The sequence below is a fragment of the Silurus meridionalis genome, chromosome 4 (genome assembly GCF_014805685.1).
Source record: "Silurus meridionalis isolate SWU-2019-XX chromosome 4, ASM1480568v1, whole genome shotgun sequence".
NCBI lineage: Eukaryota > Metazoa > Chordata > Actinopteri > Siluriformes > Siluridae > Silurus > Silurus meridionalis.
Window position 1 is genome coordinate 40,048,034 of NC_060887.1, and position 17,716 is coordinate 40,065,749.

Sequence of the window (17,716 nt, forward strand, 5' to 3'; positions counted from 1 at the left end):
AGCATTGTGTGAGATTGCAATGAGGTGTGTGCGTTGCACGTGTGAGAGATGTGTTAGCAGCTAAGCGGCTAAGTATTTTTAGTAATAAGTACTTTTTACGTGTATTTTCGGGGCACACTAACGATAAATCCTAGTCTATTGATATCTATTATACTCTGCATTTATTGTGAGTTCTGTTGGTAATTACCTGGTGTACCTAATATGTATTTTGTGTTAAACAGGCAGACTAAATGAGAATTGTGGATAACAGTGCCTGTCTGTTTATATGTTTTGCTACACAGGTATGTCAATTGGTATTTATGAGACAATAATGCTGTTGTATATTTCTACAAAATAATTATAATGCTGTTGCATATTTCTATATGATAATTATAAGGTTGTGAATTATTTTAATATAATGTGTGTTGTAAAGTGTGAGTGTTTGTGTTACTCTGCTCTCTTTCCCACAATGGCACTAGAGGAGAGAGAGGAGAGAGGCACAGAAAATAAATCTCCCCGCTAAACCGGCTTTTGTGTGGAAAATCCTTATTTACTTGCCATCAAAAATTAACACAACGCAGAGGAACAGCCGCTACAAAACTGGTGCCGTGACCCGTCGACTGGTTGATCGCTGTTGACCGCCGGGTTTGTTGACGTGGAGTGTGACTGCTAATTGGGTGCTGGAGGCGAGACGGGTCTTCTGTCGTCTGATACAGTTTTTTTTTTCGAGGAATTCTGATATAAGATGGATTGAGCTGTGCCTGGGAGAAGCCTGCTGATCGTTTGTGTTGCAGATATTAAACGTTAAAGGTGCAGTTAGATGAATTATAGACTGTTGGACTGGTGAGTGGTGACCGAGCTAGATCGAGTGAGCAGCGGTCCGGATCGTCGCGGAGAGTCACCATCTAACTGTTTTAACAGTACTGTGTGTTGAAGGTACCTCACTTCATCAGTTGATTTTTTTTTTGGAGGACTAGGAAAAATAAAAAGAATAAAGTGGACTGTGTCTTATATGGGGTTAAAGGACAATTGATTTTTTTTTCTTCCCTTATTCATAATTTTTCTTTTTTTTTTTTTTTATTATTCCATTGTGAGTCAAAAGGTTTCTTTAAATATTAAGTTTTGTTATTATTTTTATGTTTTGATAGTATTCTGATGCCTGAGCAGAATGGCTGACAAACGAAGTGATTTGGGGTGGGACAATACATTTACAGCTGGTAGAGGGCGGGGCAGTCTTGTAAATACGCCTAACAAAACAAGGCCATTTGAAGATCCTGAGTACTGTAGTACAGGACGGGGTAGGACAGTCGATGTTTCTGCCAGTGAGAGTTGAAATGTGTGGTAGTCCAGTCCAGGCTGCAGCCAGTAACTATGAGTTCTGCCCTAATGAGTCAGAAATGTCTGGACAAATGAGTAACCTCATAAAACAAATTGGTATTAAAATTGGGCAATCAATTAGAAAAAGTATGATGATGCCTGAATTTTCTAATCATTCATCTGCTAGGACGTTTCATGAGGGTTTCAGTTCGCAGGTGACTGACCCATCAAATACTACGGTCTTGATGCGTCAAAAATGAACTTGATCCTGAAAGCTGAGGTGTCCGCACCACCACACTTTAGAGGAGATAGTTCGGACAAATACTCAGTCATGGAATGGGAAGACATGATGAGGGTGTATTTGAACAAACTTAATGTGACAGATTCTGAACTTGTTGATGAGATAATAAACAGAGTTTTGGGGCGGGCCAGAAATGTAATGAGAGTATGGCTGCGTAATGGTTCAACAACTCCTACTGTTGACTCTGTATTTTCTGTTTGGAAGCAGCACTTCGGGGACCAGAGCAGTTCTGGTATTCCATTGGCTGACTTCAATTCTGTGAGACCACATCCCAAAGAGAGCGCTTGGGACTTTTGGATAAGACTTAACAAGGCAGCAGATGTAGCTGAGCAAAGTTTAAAATGGGAAGGCAGAACTCTGGATAACAGAAGCAAAGAGGTAGCGGTTATGTTCATTCGTAACTGCCCTGACAAAGAGTTAGCTTTTGTTTTCAAGAGTAAGCCTGTACAGTCGTGGAACGCATCTGAGCTTTATGAGTTGTTAAGAGAACGGAAGTTGACAAATCACACTGTCAAACAATTCACCACGGTTGTCTCAGAGCCAGACGTTGATGTCTCTGTCTCGTGTTCTAAGTCTGAACATTTGATAAAGTTCTGTCTTTGCTTGAAAAAACTTTGGTGTGCAATACTCAGTCTGCGCGGGGCCCCTGGCCTAAACGAACGGGCAATAAGATTCGAGAATGCAGAGTGTGTCAGAGCAGTGAGCACAGCACGACTGCTCATTGTAAAATGTATAATTTGTGTTTCAAGTGTTTTGCAGCTGGACACGCGAGCTACAACTGCGAAGGTCAAAGAGTAACATCCAGGGTGGGTTCCGGACAGCATGCCTTAGGGAAACTAGACAGTTCCCTTCGGACAGAGGGTGAGGTGGGGCTGTGTAGTAATTCCTCTGAGAATGATTTTGAGTCTGTTTATTCCTCCTTCTGTGAGAGTATTGAAAAATCAAAAACAGTCATTTTTCAGAACAGTAGTAAGTAACAGTTTATTTTATGCAAGTGTGTTATTACAGGACAAGGTTGAGCTTCAGGGGATGTTGGACAGTGGCTCCATGGCGACCACTCTGAGTGCAGAAGTACTTCCTCAACTTAGGGATGCTGGGGTGCTGGACGAAAATATCCTGTGCCCTTCTGATATTGTCTTGGTGGGTTGTGGTGGTAAACAAACTACTCTGGATGGAGTGTGCAATCTGAAGTAGGAAGTGTACGGGGTCAGTTTCATTGTCCCAGTTCTGATTGTGAGGGGTCAAAAGGACCCAATCATACTTGGCACAAATGTCTTGAAACCTCTAATAAGTCAGATGAAGCATACAGACCAATTTTGGAAGGTGGTAAAGAGACCAGATTCGACTGTGCATTCTGAAAATGGCCAATTTTTGCGCATGCTTTCATGTATAGAGAGATGGAGGGGTGATTCGATTCCGGACAGGGTGGGTACTCTGAGACTGAGGTCAGCTGTAACACTCCAGCCAAGAAGCAAACACCTTGTTTGGGGTCGTTTGCCTCCAGGGTCAGTACTGTCAGTAGGGAGCACAGTAGTCATAGAACCGAGTACTTCACGGTGCATGCATCGAAATGTGCTGGTTGGGAGGGTTGTTTCACCTTTGTGGGGCGATCGTTGGCTGCCAGTAAAGATGATCAACCCGACCAACAATGAAATTGTGTTGAGGAAAAATGCGAAGGTGGCTGATGTGTATCCTTGCATCGCCTTAGAGGACCTCGATCAAACCACCGACAGAGTGATTAGCTAAAATGCAGGTGTAGTACATTCGGACAGGTCATGTGGCAGTCTAACGGTGGGTGGCTCTAAATCTGGAGCAAGTTTGATAGGTGACAGCAGGTTGGATGTCCTGGGGCTGAGCGACCTGAATGTCAGTGATTGTGATGTGTATTCGTTTTGGAAGAACAAACTGGTAGATCTCATTGAGAAGTATGAGTGTGTGTTTTCCAGGCACAGTTTTCACTGTGGCGAAGCAAAAGGTTTTTGTCATAGTATCAAAGTTACAGATGACAGGCCCTTTCATCTTCCATACCAGCATCTTTCTCCTACTCATTATTTGAAGTTGAAAGAGACTTTAGATGAAATGGAGAACAAGGAGATCATTAGGAAGTCGAGCAGTGAGTATGCATCACCATTGGTCTTAGTGTGAAAAAAAAAATGGTGACTTAAGGATATGCACTGATTTCCGATGGTTGAATGCACGCACGGTGAGGGATGCTCATCCCCTTCCTCACCAAGTGGATGTTCTTGCAGCGCTAGGTGGGAACACATACTTTAGTACTATGAATCTGACTTCTGGCTACTATAACATCCCGTTACATGAAGATGACAAGAAGTTCACGGCGTTCTGTTCACCAATGGGGCTTCATGAATACAACCGTTACCTGAGGGCCTCTGCAACAACCCAGCAACATTTATGAGAATGATGTTGACTGTGTTTGGTGACCAGAACTTTCTGAGCATTCTTTGTTATTTAGATGATTTGTTAGTTTTTGGAAAGACAGAACAGGAGAGCTTAGACAGGCTTGAGATGGTGTTTCGCCGACTAAAAGACCACAATTTGAAATTGTCTCCTTCAAAATGTAGGTTTTTGAGGAAGTCTGTGAAATTCTTGGGTCATATTGTGTCTGAAGAGGGGGTGGCCAGTGATCCATCAAAAATTAAGGCAATTGTAAAAATATCTGAGCAGGACTTGATGGAGAGTGATTGTGTTACACCATCAGCAAGCAAGATCAGGTCCTTTTTAGGTATGGTGGTTTACTACCAGCATTTCATAGAAAATAGTTCTATGTTGGCTAAAACTTTGTTTCAGCTGTTGACAGGACAGAAAAGACTTAGAGTAGGGAGAGGCGTGAAACGACTGAACACTTTCTCCAACAGATTGGACTGATGACTGCAGGACAGCCCTGGAGAGTTTAAAGTTTGCCTTGGTGAGTCAGGTTCTGCTTGCGCACCCAGATTTTTCTAAACCGTTTCAGCTGTCTGTGGATGCCTCCACTAGTGGGCTTGGGGGGTTTTGTCACAGGTTCAGGAGGGATGTGCCGTGGCAAGGCCTATTGCCTTCGCGTCCAAGTCTTTAAATCATGCACAGTCGAAGTATCCAGCACACAGACTTGAGTTTTTGTCGATGAAGTGGGCTATTTGTGATAAATTCAGTCACTGGCTGCGGGGACACAGATTTACTGTGTGGACCAATAATAACCCACTCAAGTATATTTTCACAAAGCCCAAGCTGGATGCATGTGAACAACGGTGGGTAGTGAAACTGGCACCTTATGATTTTGACATTCAGTACATCCCCGGACCGAGAAATATAGTGGCAGATGCATTAAGCAGGGAACCGTTTGCGAACTTGAGAATTTTGCACAGGTTGACGAGGATACCCTACGACATTTTGCTGCATGAGACTGAGTCTGTTGCTGTCGAGCAGGTGCAGGGCATGTTCCATCTTTCTTGTAGTCGTGCTGATCGTGAAGCGATAGATGGTCTGTCAGAGCCTATAAATGTAAGAGAAAAAGTTTATGTAGGGACCACTCACTTTACAGGGAAAATCTCACATCAAGAGTTGTCAGCTGTTCTTCGTCCACACAGTGACTGGGAGCATGGTGCGGCTATTAGAAGCATGTCTTATGTGCAGCATTTAGATAGTCTGGCGGACGTAGAGCAGAGTGAGCTCCGTAGCCTCACTCATGATGAATTGCTGGAAAAACAAAGTCAGGATCCCGTGATTGACAGAGTGAAGTTCTTTGTTGAAAGAGGAAGACGTCCTTCTCGCAGATAAAAAGTGTTTAAGTCTAAAAGAACTGTGAAGATTCTACGTCAATGGGGTAAACTTACTTTAAAGTTGGGTTGGGTTTCTAAGAACCCAGTGTCTAAGACAAAAACTTACCAGTTTGTGGTGCCCACAGCTCTTTGGGGTACTGTTCTAAAGGGGGTGCACGATAACGCTGGTCATCAGGGTCAGCATCGCACACTGTGGTTGGCTAGGCAGCGGTTCTTCTTGTAGTCTATAGAGGAAGACATAAAAACGTACATCAATGAGTGTAAGAGGTGTATTTGGAGTAAGAGACCCGAGCCAGAGGCAAGAGCCCCACTCGTGTAAATACACACAAGTGCACCCCTTGAAATGGTTTGTATTGACTTTTAGTCAGCGAAGGATTCTAACAACAAGACGGTTGATGTGTTGGTGGTCACTGACCATTTCCCTAAGCTTGCTTGTGCTTATGTGAGCCCAAATCAGACTGCGGAAGCTGTTGCACGTGTCTTGTGGAACAAATTTTTCTGTATTTATGGGTTTCCACAGCGAATACACTCTGACAGGGGTGCAAACTTTGAAAGCTCGCTTATGGAAGAGTTGTTGAGATTGTCAGGTGTGGGGAAAATCGCACACAACCCCATATCATCCCATGGGTAACGGACAAACAGAGACATTTAACCGCACCCTGGGTGATATGATTCGTTTGCTGCCTCCGAGATCTAAAGTCAAATGGCCTCAAATGTTGAACACACTTACTTTCACGTACAATTGTACAAGACACGAGACCACTGGGTTTCCACCACCATTTTCTTGATGTTATGCCGAACACCAAGATTGCCAGTGGATATTATGGTTGAAAATGTCATGTTGAACAATGAGACTGTTGATGTTAACAGGTATGTGCAGTCTCTTGAGGGAAGCTACGATAATTGCTCAAGAGCATGCTAAAAGACAGCAAACCAAACAATCTGAGTACTATGATCGAAAGGGTAAAGGTCATTCCCTTGAGTTGGGTGATAGAGTACTCCTTGCGAATAAGGGTGAACGGGGGAAAAAGAAGTTAGCAGACCGATGGGAAAAGGTTGTGTATGTTGTTGTGGGAAAAAGGGGTGCGCTGAACACTTACCAGATAAGGAATCCTGGGACAGGTCGTATCAAGACAGTACATCGTAATCTATTGATGCCTGTTAACTTTCTGCCAGTGCCGGCTTGGAAAGAAGGTAGTGATTATGTTGATGATGTCGAGGATTCCACTGTCTGTGTATCATGTGATGGAGATGATCAAACTCAGAGTGATAATCGAACCTCTCGCTGGGTTGCAGATCTTAATGTTGCCACAGATGAGACACAAATAGAGTCTGTGGAGTGCCCTATTGCTGATCAGAGTGAGGCTATTGGAGATACAGTCGTGAATTGTGAGTCTGAAAAAACTGAAACTCCTGTGTGTAAGGCAAATTCTGACAATTTGCCCCACTCATATTTATCTGTACCTTCATTGGTGTCTGATTCTTCTGTATTACCGGTTCTAAGTGATGTTTGTACTTCTGAGGTTGATGAGTGTATGTCAACTGTTGCAGAAATTCCTATAACAATGTCAATTGTGCAGGATCAGAGGAATGGGAGTGTCTCTGGTCTACAAGATGGCTTTAGGTCAAGATTTGGGAGATTGCTTAAACCAGTTAACAGACTTATACAGACAATGTCTACTCAGCAAGTGTATGCAATTAATGATGTTTGTACTGTTAAACTAAAGAAAGAGAAAGGCTTGTTAAAGTGCTAAAAAGGATATTTTTTTCTCTTATTTTTGTTTACATTAATTTTTCCTTATTTTTAAAGTGTACAGAGTATATTTACAGTAACTGCTACTTTGTTGATGTCATGTGTTGAACTATGTACAGGGCCTGGTTTTCTATGGGTAATTTGGGGATTAGCTACCCCTGGGTTTCCCTAATCTTGAAAGAGATAGTTAAGAACTGAACAAATCTAATGTGATTTCAGAACAAGTGACATCCATTATTAATGGTGAAAGACTTTGTATATGATTCATAATCTGGTGTAAAACAGTGGGAGTGGATGTAGCAGGGATATGTTGTTACACGAGATTATAATTTTTGTTATTTTTTTTTTATTATTATTTGTTTTTATTACCATCTGTTTTGGGGTATTTTATTTTGAAAACGTTACAGGCTTTTATTAAATGTAGTATGTACGCCAGCTCACGTCATACGTAGTGAGCGGTTCAATTCGCAGCGCAATTAGAAGTTCGTCCTCTTTCCCGCAGTGGCACTAGAGGAGAGAGGTACGATTTCATGAGCCCTGTTTATCTGGTGTTAAACAGTGTTAAGTGTTCATGTCATGTTTAAATGATTAAATGTGAGAGAGTATTCTATGTGATGTTATATTTGACCATTAGTTCATGTTATTAATGTGGTAAATGTAGTTTATTTGAGTATTGTTAACAAGTGAACAGAGCATTGTGTGAGATTGCAATAAGGTGTGTGCATTGCACGTGTGAGAGATGTGTTAGCAGCTAAGCGGCTAACATCTCAAATAAGTAATGGTTACGTGTATTTTCGGGGCACACTAACGATAAATCCTAGTCTATTGATATCTATTATACTCTGCATTTATTGTGAGTTCTGTTGGTAATTACCTGGTGTACTTAATATGTATTTTGTGGTTAACAGGCAGACTAAATGAGAATTGTGGATAACAGTGCCTGTCTGTTTATATGTTTTGCTACACAGGTATGTCAATTGGTATCTATGAGACAATAATACTGTTGTATATTTCTACATAATAATTATAATGCTGTTGCATATTTCTTTATGATAATTATAAGGTTGTGAATTATTTTTATATAATGTGTTTTGTAAAGTGTGAGTGTTTGTGTTACTCTGCTCTTTCCCGCAATGGCACTAGAGGAGAGAGGCAGACTAAATGAGAATTGTGGATAACAGTGCCTGTCTGGTTATATGTTTTGCTACACAGAGGAGAGAGAGGAGAGAGAGAGGCACAGAAAATAAATCTCCCCGCCAAACCAGCTTTTGTGTGGAAAATCCTTATTTATTTACCATCAAATTATTATATTATCATATTATTTTGTGACATTAGAGGGCGCTTTTGTTCATGTGCAGCTTGAAATTGATGATTCTGACAATTTCATTACACAAACATGGTAAATAAATTACTGTTTATAAAATGAACAGGCCTGATGCTTTGCATGTTTCTGTGACAGAAGAACAGTCTGTTGTCATGCTGCAGAGAAACAGATGCACCAATTAAACTGTACACAAAGATTAGATTACAGTGGAACCCGGTTATCTCGCCCTCGGTTACCTCGACAACCCTATTAAGTCGACGTTTTTGAAGTGGAACCGCCAAATTCGCGCTTTTTCTAAGCATTTTTTATCGGTTATGTCGAGGTTTTTTATGTCGCCGAACCCTGATATCTCGAACACAAGGGGGGAAAAATTTGCCATTTAACTTCGGTTATCTCGGTGCAGCCGCAGAAGAACTCGCGAAAGTGCCGCCGTGAACCAACATATACCAACAATAACAGACAGTGAGAGTGTGGAAGTTTAAATAGGAGCTGGTGATGATGATAAACGAGCACCATATGTGCGCGATTGAAGCGGAGCTTCAGAGAAAGCGGCCGAGAAAGCATCTGACACGCTGAAGGGAGCCAAAGGGGGGCGTGGCAGGTGGATTCCTGACAGATAAACATGTACTGTATGTATTTTTATAGCATGCCTTCATCAAACAAATCGCGGCAACGCTGTTGTGTAAAAAAACCCTTACACGGCATCTGTTTTAGAATAGGATATGAAGTATGTGTATCACAGCTCAGATATTCACCATGAAAAGTTGCTGTATAAATATTTCCATTGATGTTACAGATTCAGTGTGAGATGTTTGGCTGTTGGTTCCATATGCAGTGTGTTCAAGAGCCTGATCCTAATAAGTTCTACACCTGTGCAACATGGAAATTTCTAACTTCTCCTCCTGTACAATGTTATTATTATTGCTAAAGTATTTGTAGTATTAAAGTTACTCTTATAAAAAAGTTGTAAAGATTTGTTATTTTGTTATAGTGTATTTGTTAATTTTATTTATATAATTACACATATTATACATTGGTACTTTTGAATTACAGTGAGAAAAATAAGTATTTGAACACCCTGCTATTTTGCAAGTTCTCCCACTTAGAAATCATGGAGGGGTCTGAAATTGTCATCGTAGGTGCATGTCCACTGTGAGAGACATAATCTAAAAAAAAAATCCAGAAATCACAATGTATGATTTTTTAACTATTTATTTGTATGATACAGCTGCAAATAAGTATTTGAACACCTGAGAAAGTCAATGTTAATATTTGGTACAGAACCCTTTGTTTGCAATTACAGAGGTCAAACGTTTCCTGTAGTTTTTCACCAGGTTTGCACACACTGCAGGAGGGATTTTGGCCCACTCCTCCACACAGATCTTCTCTAGATCAGTCAGGTTTCTGGCCTGTCGCTGAGAAACATGGAGTTTGAGCTCCCTACAAAGATTCTCTATTGGGTTTAGGTCTGGAGACTGGCTAGGCCACGCCAGAACCTTGATATGCTTCTTACAGAGCCACTCCTTGGTTATCCTGGCTGTGTGCTTCCGGTCATTGTCATGTTGGAAGACCCAGCCTCGACCCATCTTCAATGCTCTAACTGAGGGAAGGAGGCACGGCGCGGCAGTAGCTCGCAGCGGCCTCTCCGGATCCAAAAATGGTGCTTTCACCATATTTAGACCGGCCTATTACAATACATGGACACCAGAGTCAACTGTGTTCATGTGTATGACCACCAGACACCGCTACAGTACAGGCATCATGCAACCAATAATCTGCATGATGATATTATTAACAACCTTCGCGACCTCGGCTTGCTGCGACCTCGGCCACAAATACCAGGCACCCAGCCCTCGGTGTTACCTGATGCCGTTGGCCGGGAGAGGAGACGTTGAAAGCGCTGTTCGAGGAAGCGGAAGCACAGCAAGCGGGCGGGTGTCCATGCTAGGCTAAATGCTAACCCTAGCCGGCCGGCACTCCCGTCCATTCTTCTTTCCAACGTCTGCTCCCTGGACAATAAACTGGTTTATATCCGACTCCAGCGAACCACACGGCGAGAGTTCAGAGACTGTTGCGTCTTTGTTTTTTTCATGGAGACGTGGCTCAGCGACAGAGTTCTGGAAGCCGCCATCCAGCTAGACGGGCTAACCGTGTTTCGAGCTGACAGAAACGCAGCTCTGCGCGGTAAGACTCGCGGTGGTGGCGTGTGTGTTTATATCAACACGGAATGGTGTAAGAAGTCTGTGCTTGTCTCATGCTACTGCTCATCGCTAGTGGAGTTTGTGACTGTTAGATGTAGACCATTTTATCTGCCACGGGAATTCACAACTGTTTACATTGTCGGAATGTACATTCCTCCAAGTGCTAATGCTAAGGAGGCACTGTGTGAACTCTACAGCGCTATTAGCGACCTGCAGAATGCTCACCCCGACGGATTGTTTATTATCGCCAGAGATTTCTACCATGTGAATCGCAGAACTGTACTTCCTAAACTCCATCATGTGGACTTTGCAACGAGAGGAGCGAACACACTGGATCTTGTTTACACGAACATCCTCAGCGTGTATCGTGCGGAGCCCCGCCCCCATCTCGGATACTCAGACCACTGCTCTGTTATGCTAATTCCAGCATACAGACCGCTCATCAGACGCTCTAAACAGGTTCTGAAACAGGTAAAAACCTGGCCAGAAGGAGCTACTTCTGCTCTTCTCTGTTTTGAGTGCACTGACTGGGATTTGTTTAAAGAGGCTGCAACGACTTCTACGCCCGGTTTGAGATACAGAACAACGTGAAGGCGAGGAAGACCATCCCTCCTTCCAGTGACCAGGTGCTCTGTCTAACCACAGCTGAAGTGAGGAAAACTCTATGCAGAGTTAACCCACGTAAGTCTGCTGGACCAGACAACTTCCCTGGCGGAGTGCTCAGGGAATGTGCAGAACAATTAGCAGATGTCTTCACTGACATCTTCAACATCTCCCTGAGCAGTAACGTTCCCACGTGCCTCAAGACAACGACCATCGTTCCTGTGCCAAAGAAATAGACTGTCTCCGGCCTCAATGACAATCGTCCTATCGCGCTCACACATCATGATGAAGTGCTTCGAGAGGCTCGTCATGAGGCACATGAAGACACAGCTTCCACCCTTCCTGTACCCCATGCAGTTTGCATATCATTGACTGTTGCATGCACGATGCCATCTCCACAACCCTCTATCTGGCCCTCACTCACCTAGATAACAAGGAATCATATGTTCGAATGCTGTTTATTGACTTCAGCTCAGCATTCAACACAATCATTCCTCAGCACCTGATCGAGAAGTTGAGCCTACTTGGCCTAAACACCTCCCTCTGCAACTGGATCCTGGACTTTCTGACTGGGAGACCCCAGTCAGTCCGGATCGGGAACAGCATCTCCAGCACCACCACACTGAGCAATGGGGCCCCTCAGGGCTGTGTGCTCAGCCCACAGCTGTTCACTCTGCTGACTCGCGACTGTGTAGCAATGCACAGCGCGAACCACATCGTCATGTTTGCCGATGACACGACCGTGGTGGGTCTAATCAGCAAGAACGACGAGTCAGCATATAGAGAGAAGGTGCAACGGTTAACTGCCTGGTGTGGAGCAAACAACCTGTCTCTGAACGTGGACAAAACGAAAGAGATGGTTGTTGACTTCAGGAGAGGACAGAGCGACCAATCTCCACTGATTATTGATAGATCCTCAGTGGAGATCATCAAGAGCACCAAATTCCTTGGTGTTCATCTGGCAGACAACCTCACCTGGTCACTTAACACCAGCTCCATCACGAAGAAAGCCCAGCAGCGTCTCTACTTTCTGAGAAGGCTGAGGAAAGCTCATCTCCCTCCCCCATCCTGTCCATGTTCTACAGAGGGACCATTGAGAGCATCCTGAGCAGCTGCATCACTGCCTGGTTTGGGAATTACACTGTCTCGGATCGCAAGACCCTACAGAGGATAGTGAGGACAGCTGAGAAGATCATCGGAGTCCCTCTCCCCTCTATCATTGACATTTACACTACACGCTGCACACACACTCTTTACACTCCTACCATCAGGAAAACAGTTCCGAAGCATTCGGCCCGCCACAACAAGACTGTGCAACAGATTCTTTCCTCAAGCCATCAGGCTTCTGAATACACAGAAATGAAACGGAACACACACAGACACACACTCACTCAATGTGTGTACCGAACTGTAGAACCTGGACTAAACACTTAACACACACTCATCTCAATCCATTCCACAACCATTTATTTATTTATTATTTATTATACTCGACCGTACTACACTCCTTAACTGCTGTTTTTTGCACATTTATCACTATTATACTGTTTACATGCTGTTTTTGCACCTTTGACTGTATTATAGTATAATGTTTACATGCTGTCTCTTCACCTCTTGACTGCTGCTGTTCTTTTGTTTATATTTACTCCCAGTTATAGTTTTTACATTTTACATTTCACCTCGAACAGTGTTGTATTATTTGAGTTTACAGTAGGTTTACTAGTCGGCGCTATATTGTTTTTTTGTCTTGTCTTGTGTTGTCTTGTTTTTTCTGTCTGCACTGTCTGTCTGTTCTGTTTTCTGTCTGCACTAGGTTGCACTCGATGCACTTTATGTAGCTTGTGTTGTGTAGTAGTTTTATGTTGTCTAATGTACAGTTGTGTTCAAAATTATTCAACCCCCACTGAAATTGATTGTTTTGGTCGGTTTGACATTGATTATGATCATTCAGTCATCCTGCTTACAATTAAATCAAAGAGGCACGTGTAGGTCAGACAAATATAACATAACATTTATAATGAAATAACCACAAATGTCTTTTCTGAGCTCACATCATTATTTTATTCAACCCCCAAGTGACATTCAATCTTAGTACTTAGTACAACATCCTTTTACAGTTATAACAGCTTTTAAACGTGAAGCATAGCTTGACACAAGTGTCCTGCAGCGATCTACGGGTATCTTCGCCCATTCATCATGGGCAAAAGCCTCCAGTTCAGTCACATTCTTAGGCTTGCGCACTGCAACTGCTTTCTTTAAGTCCCACCAGAGGTTCTCAATCGGATTTAAGTCTGGTGACTGCGATGGCCACTTCAAAATGTTCCAGCCTTTAATCTGCAACCATGCTCTAGTGGACTTGGAGGTATGCTTGGGATCATTGTCCTGTTGAAAGGTCCAACGTCTTCCAAGCCTCAGGTTTGTGACGGACTGCATCACATTGTCATCCAATATCTCCTGGTACTGAAGAGAATTCATGGTACCTTGCACACGCTGAAGCTTCCCAGTACCTGCAGAAGCAAAACAGCCCCAAAGCATGATTGACCCCCCGCCATGCTTCACAGTAGGCAAGGTGTTCTTTTCTTCATAGGCCTTGTTCTTCCTCCTCCAAACATAGCGTTGATCCATGGGCCCAAACAGTTCTAATTTTGTTTCATCAGTCCACAGAACACTATCCCAAAACTTCTGTGGTTTGTCCACATGACTTTTGGCATACTGCAGTCGACTCTTCTTATTCTTTGGGGACAGCAAGGGGGTGCACCTGGGAGTTCTGGCATGGAGGCCTTCATTACGCAGGGTGCGCCGTATTGTCTGAGCAGAAACTTCAGTACCCACATCTGACAAATCTTTTCTCAGTTCCTCAGCAGTCACACGGGGACTTTTCTCCACTCTACGCTTCAGGTAGCGCACAGCAGTCGAAGTCAGCATCTTCTTTCTGCCACGACCAGGTAGCGTTTCAACAGTGCCCTTTGCCTTGAATTTGCGAATGATGCTTCCTATGGTGTCTCTTGGTATGTTTAACATCTTTGCAACCTTCTTATAGCCATTGCCCTTCCTGTGAAGAGTAATCACCTGTTCTCTTGTCTTCCTGGACCATTCTCTTGACCTCACCATGTTTGTAACCACACCAGTAAATGTCTAGAAGGAGCTGAGTATCACAGTCATTTTAAAGCTGCCTAATTGGTGCTTATTAGGCTTTATTGCTGCTCCCTGATATCCACAGGTGTTTTCAATACCTGATTGAAAACACTTCATTTAACCTCTGTTCTTCAGAGTGGTAGTCTTTAAGGGGTTGAATAAGTATGTCAATGAAGAATTCACAAAAGAAACATTTACTACTGTATTACAAAACTAATTGATGTCATTTTAGTTGCATATGGTTCTTTAAGAAGTCCTTGTAGGATTTCATTCTGAATACAATTACAAATGTACACTAAATTCCCTAAAACCATTTACAGCATTGGGGGTTGAATAATTTTGAACACAACTGTAGCACCAGGGTTCCGGAGGAACGTTTTCTCATTTTTACTGTGTACTGTGTACTACTGTGGATAGTAGAAATGACAATAAAAGCCTCTTGACTTGACTTGACTTGAGGTTGTTCCCCAAAATATCGCAATACATGGCCCCGGTCATCCTCTCCTTAATACAGTGCAGTCGCCCTGTCCCATGTTCAGAAAAACACCCCCAAAGCATGATGCTACCACCCCCATGCTTCACAGTAGGGATGGTGTTCTTGGGATGGTACTAATCATTCTTCTTCCTCCAAACACGTTTAGTGGAATTATGACCCAAAAGTTCTATTTTGGTCTCATCTGACCACATGACTTTCTCCCATGACTCCTCTGGATCATCCAAATGGTCATTGGCAAACTTAAGACGTGCCTGGACATGTGCTGGTTTAAGCAGGGGAACCTTCCGTGCCATGCATGATTTCAAACCATGACGTCTTAGTGTTTTACCAACAGTAACCTTAGAAACGGTGGTCCCATCTCTTTTCAGGTCATTGACCAGCTCCTCCCGTGTAATTCTGGGCTGATTTCTCACCTTCCTTAGGATCATTGAGACCCCACGAGGTGAGATCTTGCATGGAGCCCCAGTCCGAGGGAGATTGACAGTCATGTTTAGCTTCTTCCATTTTCTAATGATTGCTCCAACAGTGGACTTTTTTCACCAAGCTGCTTGGCAATTTCCCCGTAGCCCTTTTCAGCCTTGTGGAGGTGTACAATTTTGTCTCTAGTGTCTTTGGACAGCTCTTTGGTCTTGACCATGTTAGTAGTTGGATTCTTACTGATTGTATGGGGTGGACAGGTGTCTTTATGCAGCTAACGACCTCAAACAGGTGCATCTAATTTAGGATAATATATGTAGTGGAAGTGGACATTTTAAAGGCAGACTAACAGTTCTTTGAGGGTCAGAATTCTAGCTGATAGACAGGTGTTCAAATACTTATTTGCAGCTGTATCATACAAATAAATAGTTTAAAAATCATATATTGTGATTTCTGGATTTTTTTTTTTTTAGATGATGTCTCTCACAGTGGACATGCACCTACGATGACAATTTCAGACCCTCCATGATTTCTAAGTGGGAGAACTTGCAAAATAACTAACAGTAACAGCAAATACTTATTTTCCTCACTGTATATATATATATATATATATATATATATATATATATATATATATATATACATACATACACACACACACACACAAACATATTCATACACACAATGTTACACAATTAATAATAATAATAATAATAATAATAATAATATAAAACTTTTAACAGTCAGATATTCACCATGAAAAGTTGCTGTATAAATATTTCCATTGATGTTACAGATTCAGTGTGAGATGTTTGGCTGTTGGTTCCATATGCAGTGTGTTCAAGAGCCTGATCCTATCAAGTCCTACAGCCAATTTCAAGCTTCTCCTCCTGTCCAATGTTATTATTATTGCTAAAGTATTTGTAGTATTGACGTTACTCTTATAAAAAAGTTGTAAAGATTTGTTCATATACAGTTCATAACAGTTCATTTTGTTAACTTTGTGTGTATAAATATGTATATATATACACACACACACAAACATATTCATACACACAATGTTACACAATTAATAATAATAATAATAATAATATAAAACATTAAACAGTCAAAAGCATTCACTTCTGACATGCTGCTTTATTATCCTTAAAGAATAAATAATATTCATAGTGTTAAAACAAAACAGGAAAAAAAACAATAAGGAAAATATAGAAGTCAAAAGCATCTGAAGATCGTGACGCTGTTTGTGTAGTGAACTTGTTTGGGTCAGCAAGTTCAAGCTGCACATGAACAACAGCGCCCTCTATAGTCACAAAATATAATCACAGAATCTGCTGTAACTTCCTGCTCTGTGGAATAAAGAAGTCAAAGTGAAAGTAAAAACGCGATTTTATGAAGAGAGGAAGTAAAACTTTTCGAGGAGAAAAACACAGTAAGTGTGTAAATCTAAAGCTAGAAGATGTGAATGTTATGAATCTACACTGGATGAAGAACAGTTCAGGTGATTTTTCCTGAAGTTGGATCTTCTACAGTTTACTGTAGGACTTGATTTCCTGGAAGTGAATCGTGTGATGATCCAGGATTAGATGAAACACACCCCATATTGGAGTGAAGTAAATATGTGTCCTGCAGTGTTTCTCTCTTTAAGGATCTTTATTTCAAACTCTCCTCCTTTTTCCCAAATGAAGCTCTGGAGCGTGAAAGTGTTTTATTGGGGAAAATCGCGATTAGTTTTCAGATCGTGTTCCTGCAAACAGCCGTCACTAAACACTTCATGACTTTCAGGAGACAGGTTCTGATGGAAAATCCGCTCCATATCTCCTTTGGTGTGAAAGATGAAGGGAGAATGTAGATGGTGGATGGAAGCAGGGCAGCATGCGGGCTTGGGAATGTGCTGATATCGGGCACAAGCGGCTCGCGGCTCCGCATAGCCATTGGGGTGCAAAGTGGAGCGCATGCGCATTACGTGTTAGTAGTGAAACTGCAGTTTATGAGTGTTTGGGGTATAAATGGGCTTCTGTTTATTCTTCATCAAAATATTAATGATTCTTTATGGATTTCTGATTGTATACTGTTTTTACATTGTTAATGTGAGGTCTTGTTTTTTCCCCTTTTGAGGTTGAAATAGTTTTACATATTTTTAAATCTTGTTCCTAATCTAATGATTAATACTACTAATACTAATACTAATAATAATAATATTATTATTATTATTATTAATATAATAATTACACTATTGACTGACTATAATTTCTCTCTCTCTCTCTCTCTCTCTCTCTCTCTCTCTCTCTCTCTCTCTCTGTAGGTGTACAGGTTCCTCTGTAGCAGTAGAAATGTCCTCCAGAATGAGTGAGTCTGTGAAACAGGACATAAAGAAAGATGAGAGGTGAGTGAAGGTTGTGACTCTGTGA

General features: G+C 42.0%; 1 protein-coding gene across 1 annotated transcript in view; it reads left to right on the forward strand.

The window, feature by feature from the left end:
* Positions 1–17,610: 17,610 nt before the first annotated feature.
* Positions 17,611–17,716, forward strand: part of LOC124385137 (protein NLRC3-like) — a 35,151-nt gene continuing 35,045 nt past the window's right edge. The window contains exon 1 of the mRNA XM_046848285.1: positions 17,611–17,691. Within this exon, the coding sequence (XP_046704241.1) occupies positions 17,639–17,691 (53 nt within the window). The 5' untranslated portion in view covers positions 17,611–17,638. The remainder of the gene's footprint in view (positions 17,692–17,716) is intronic.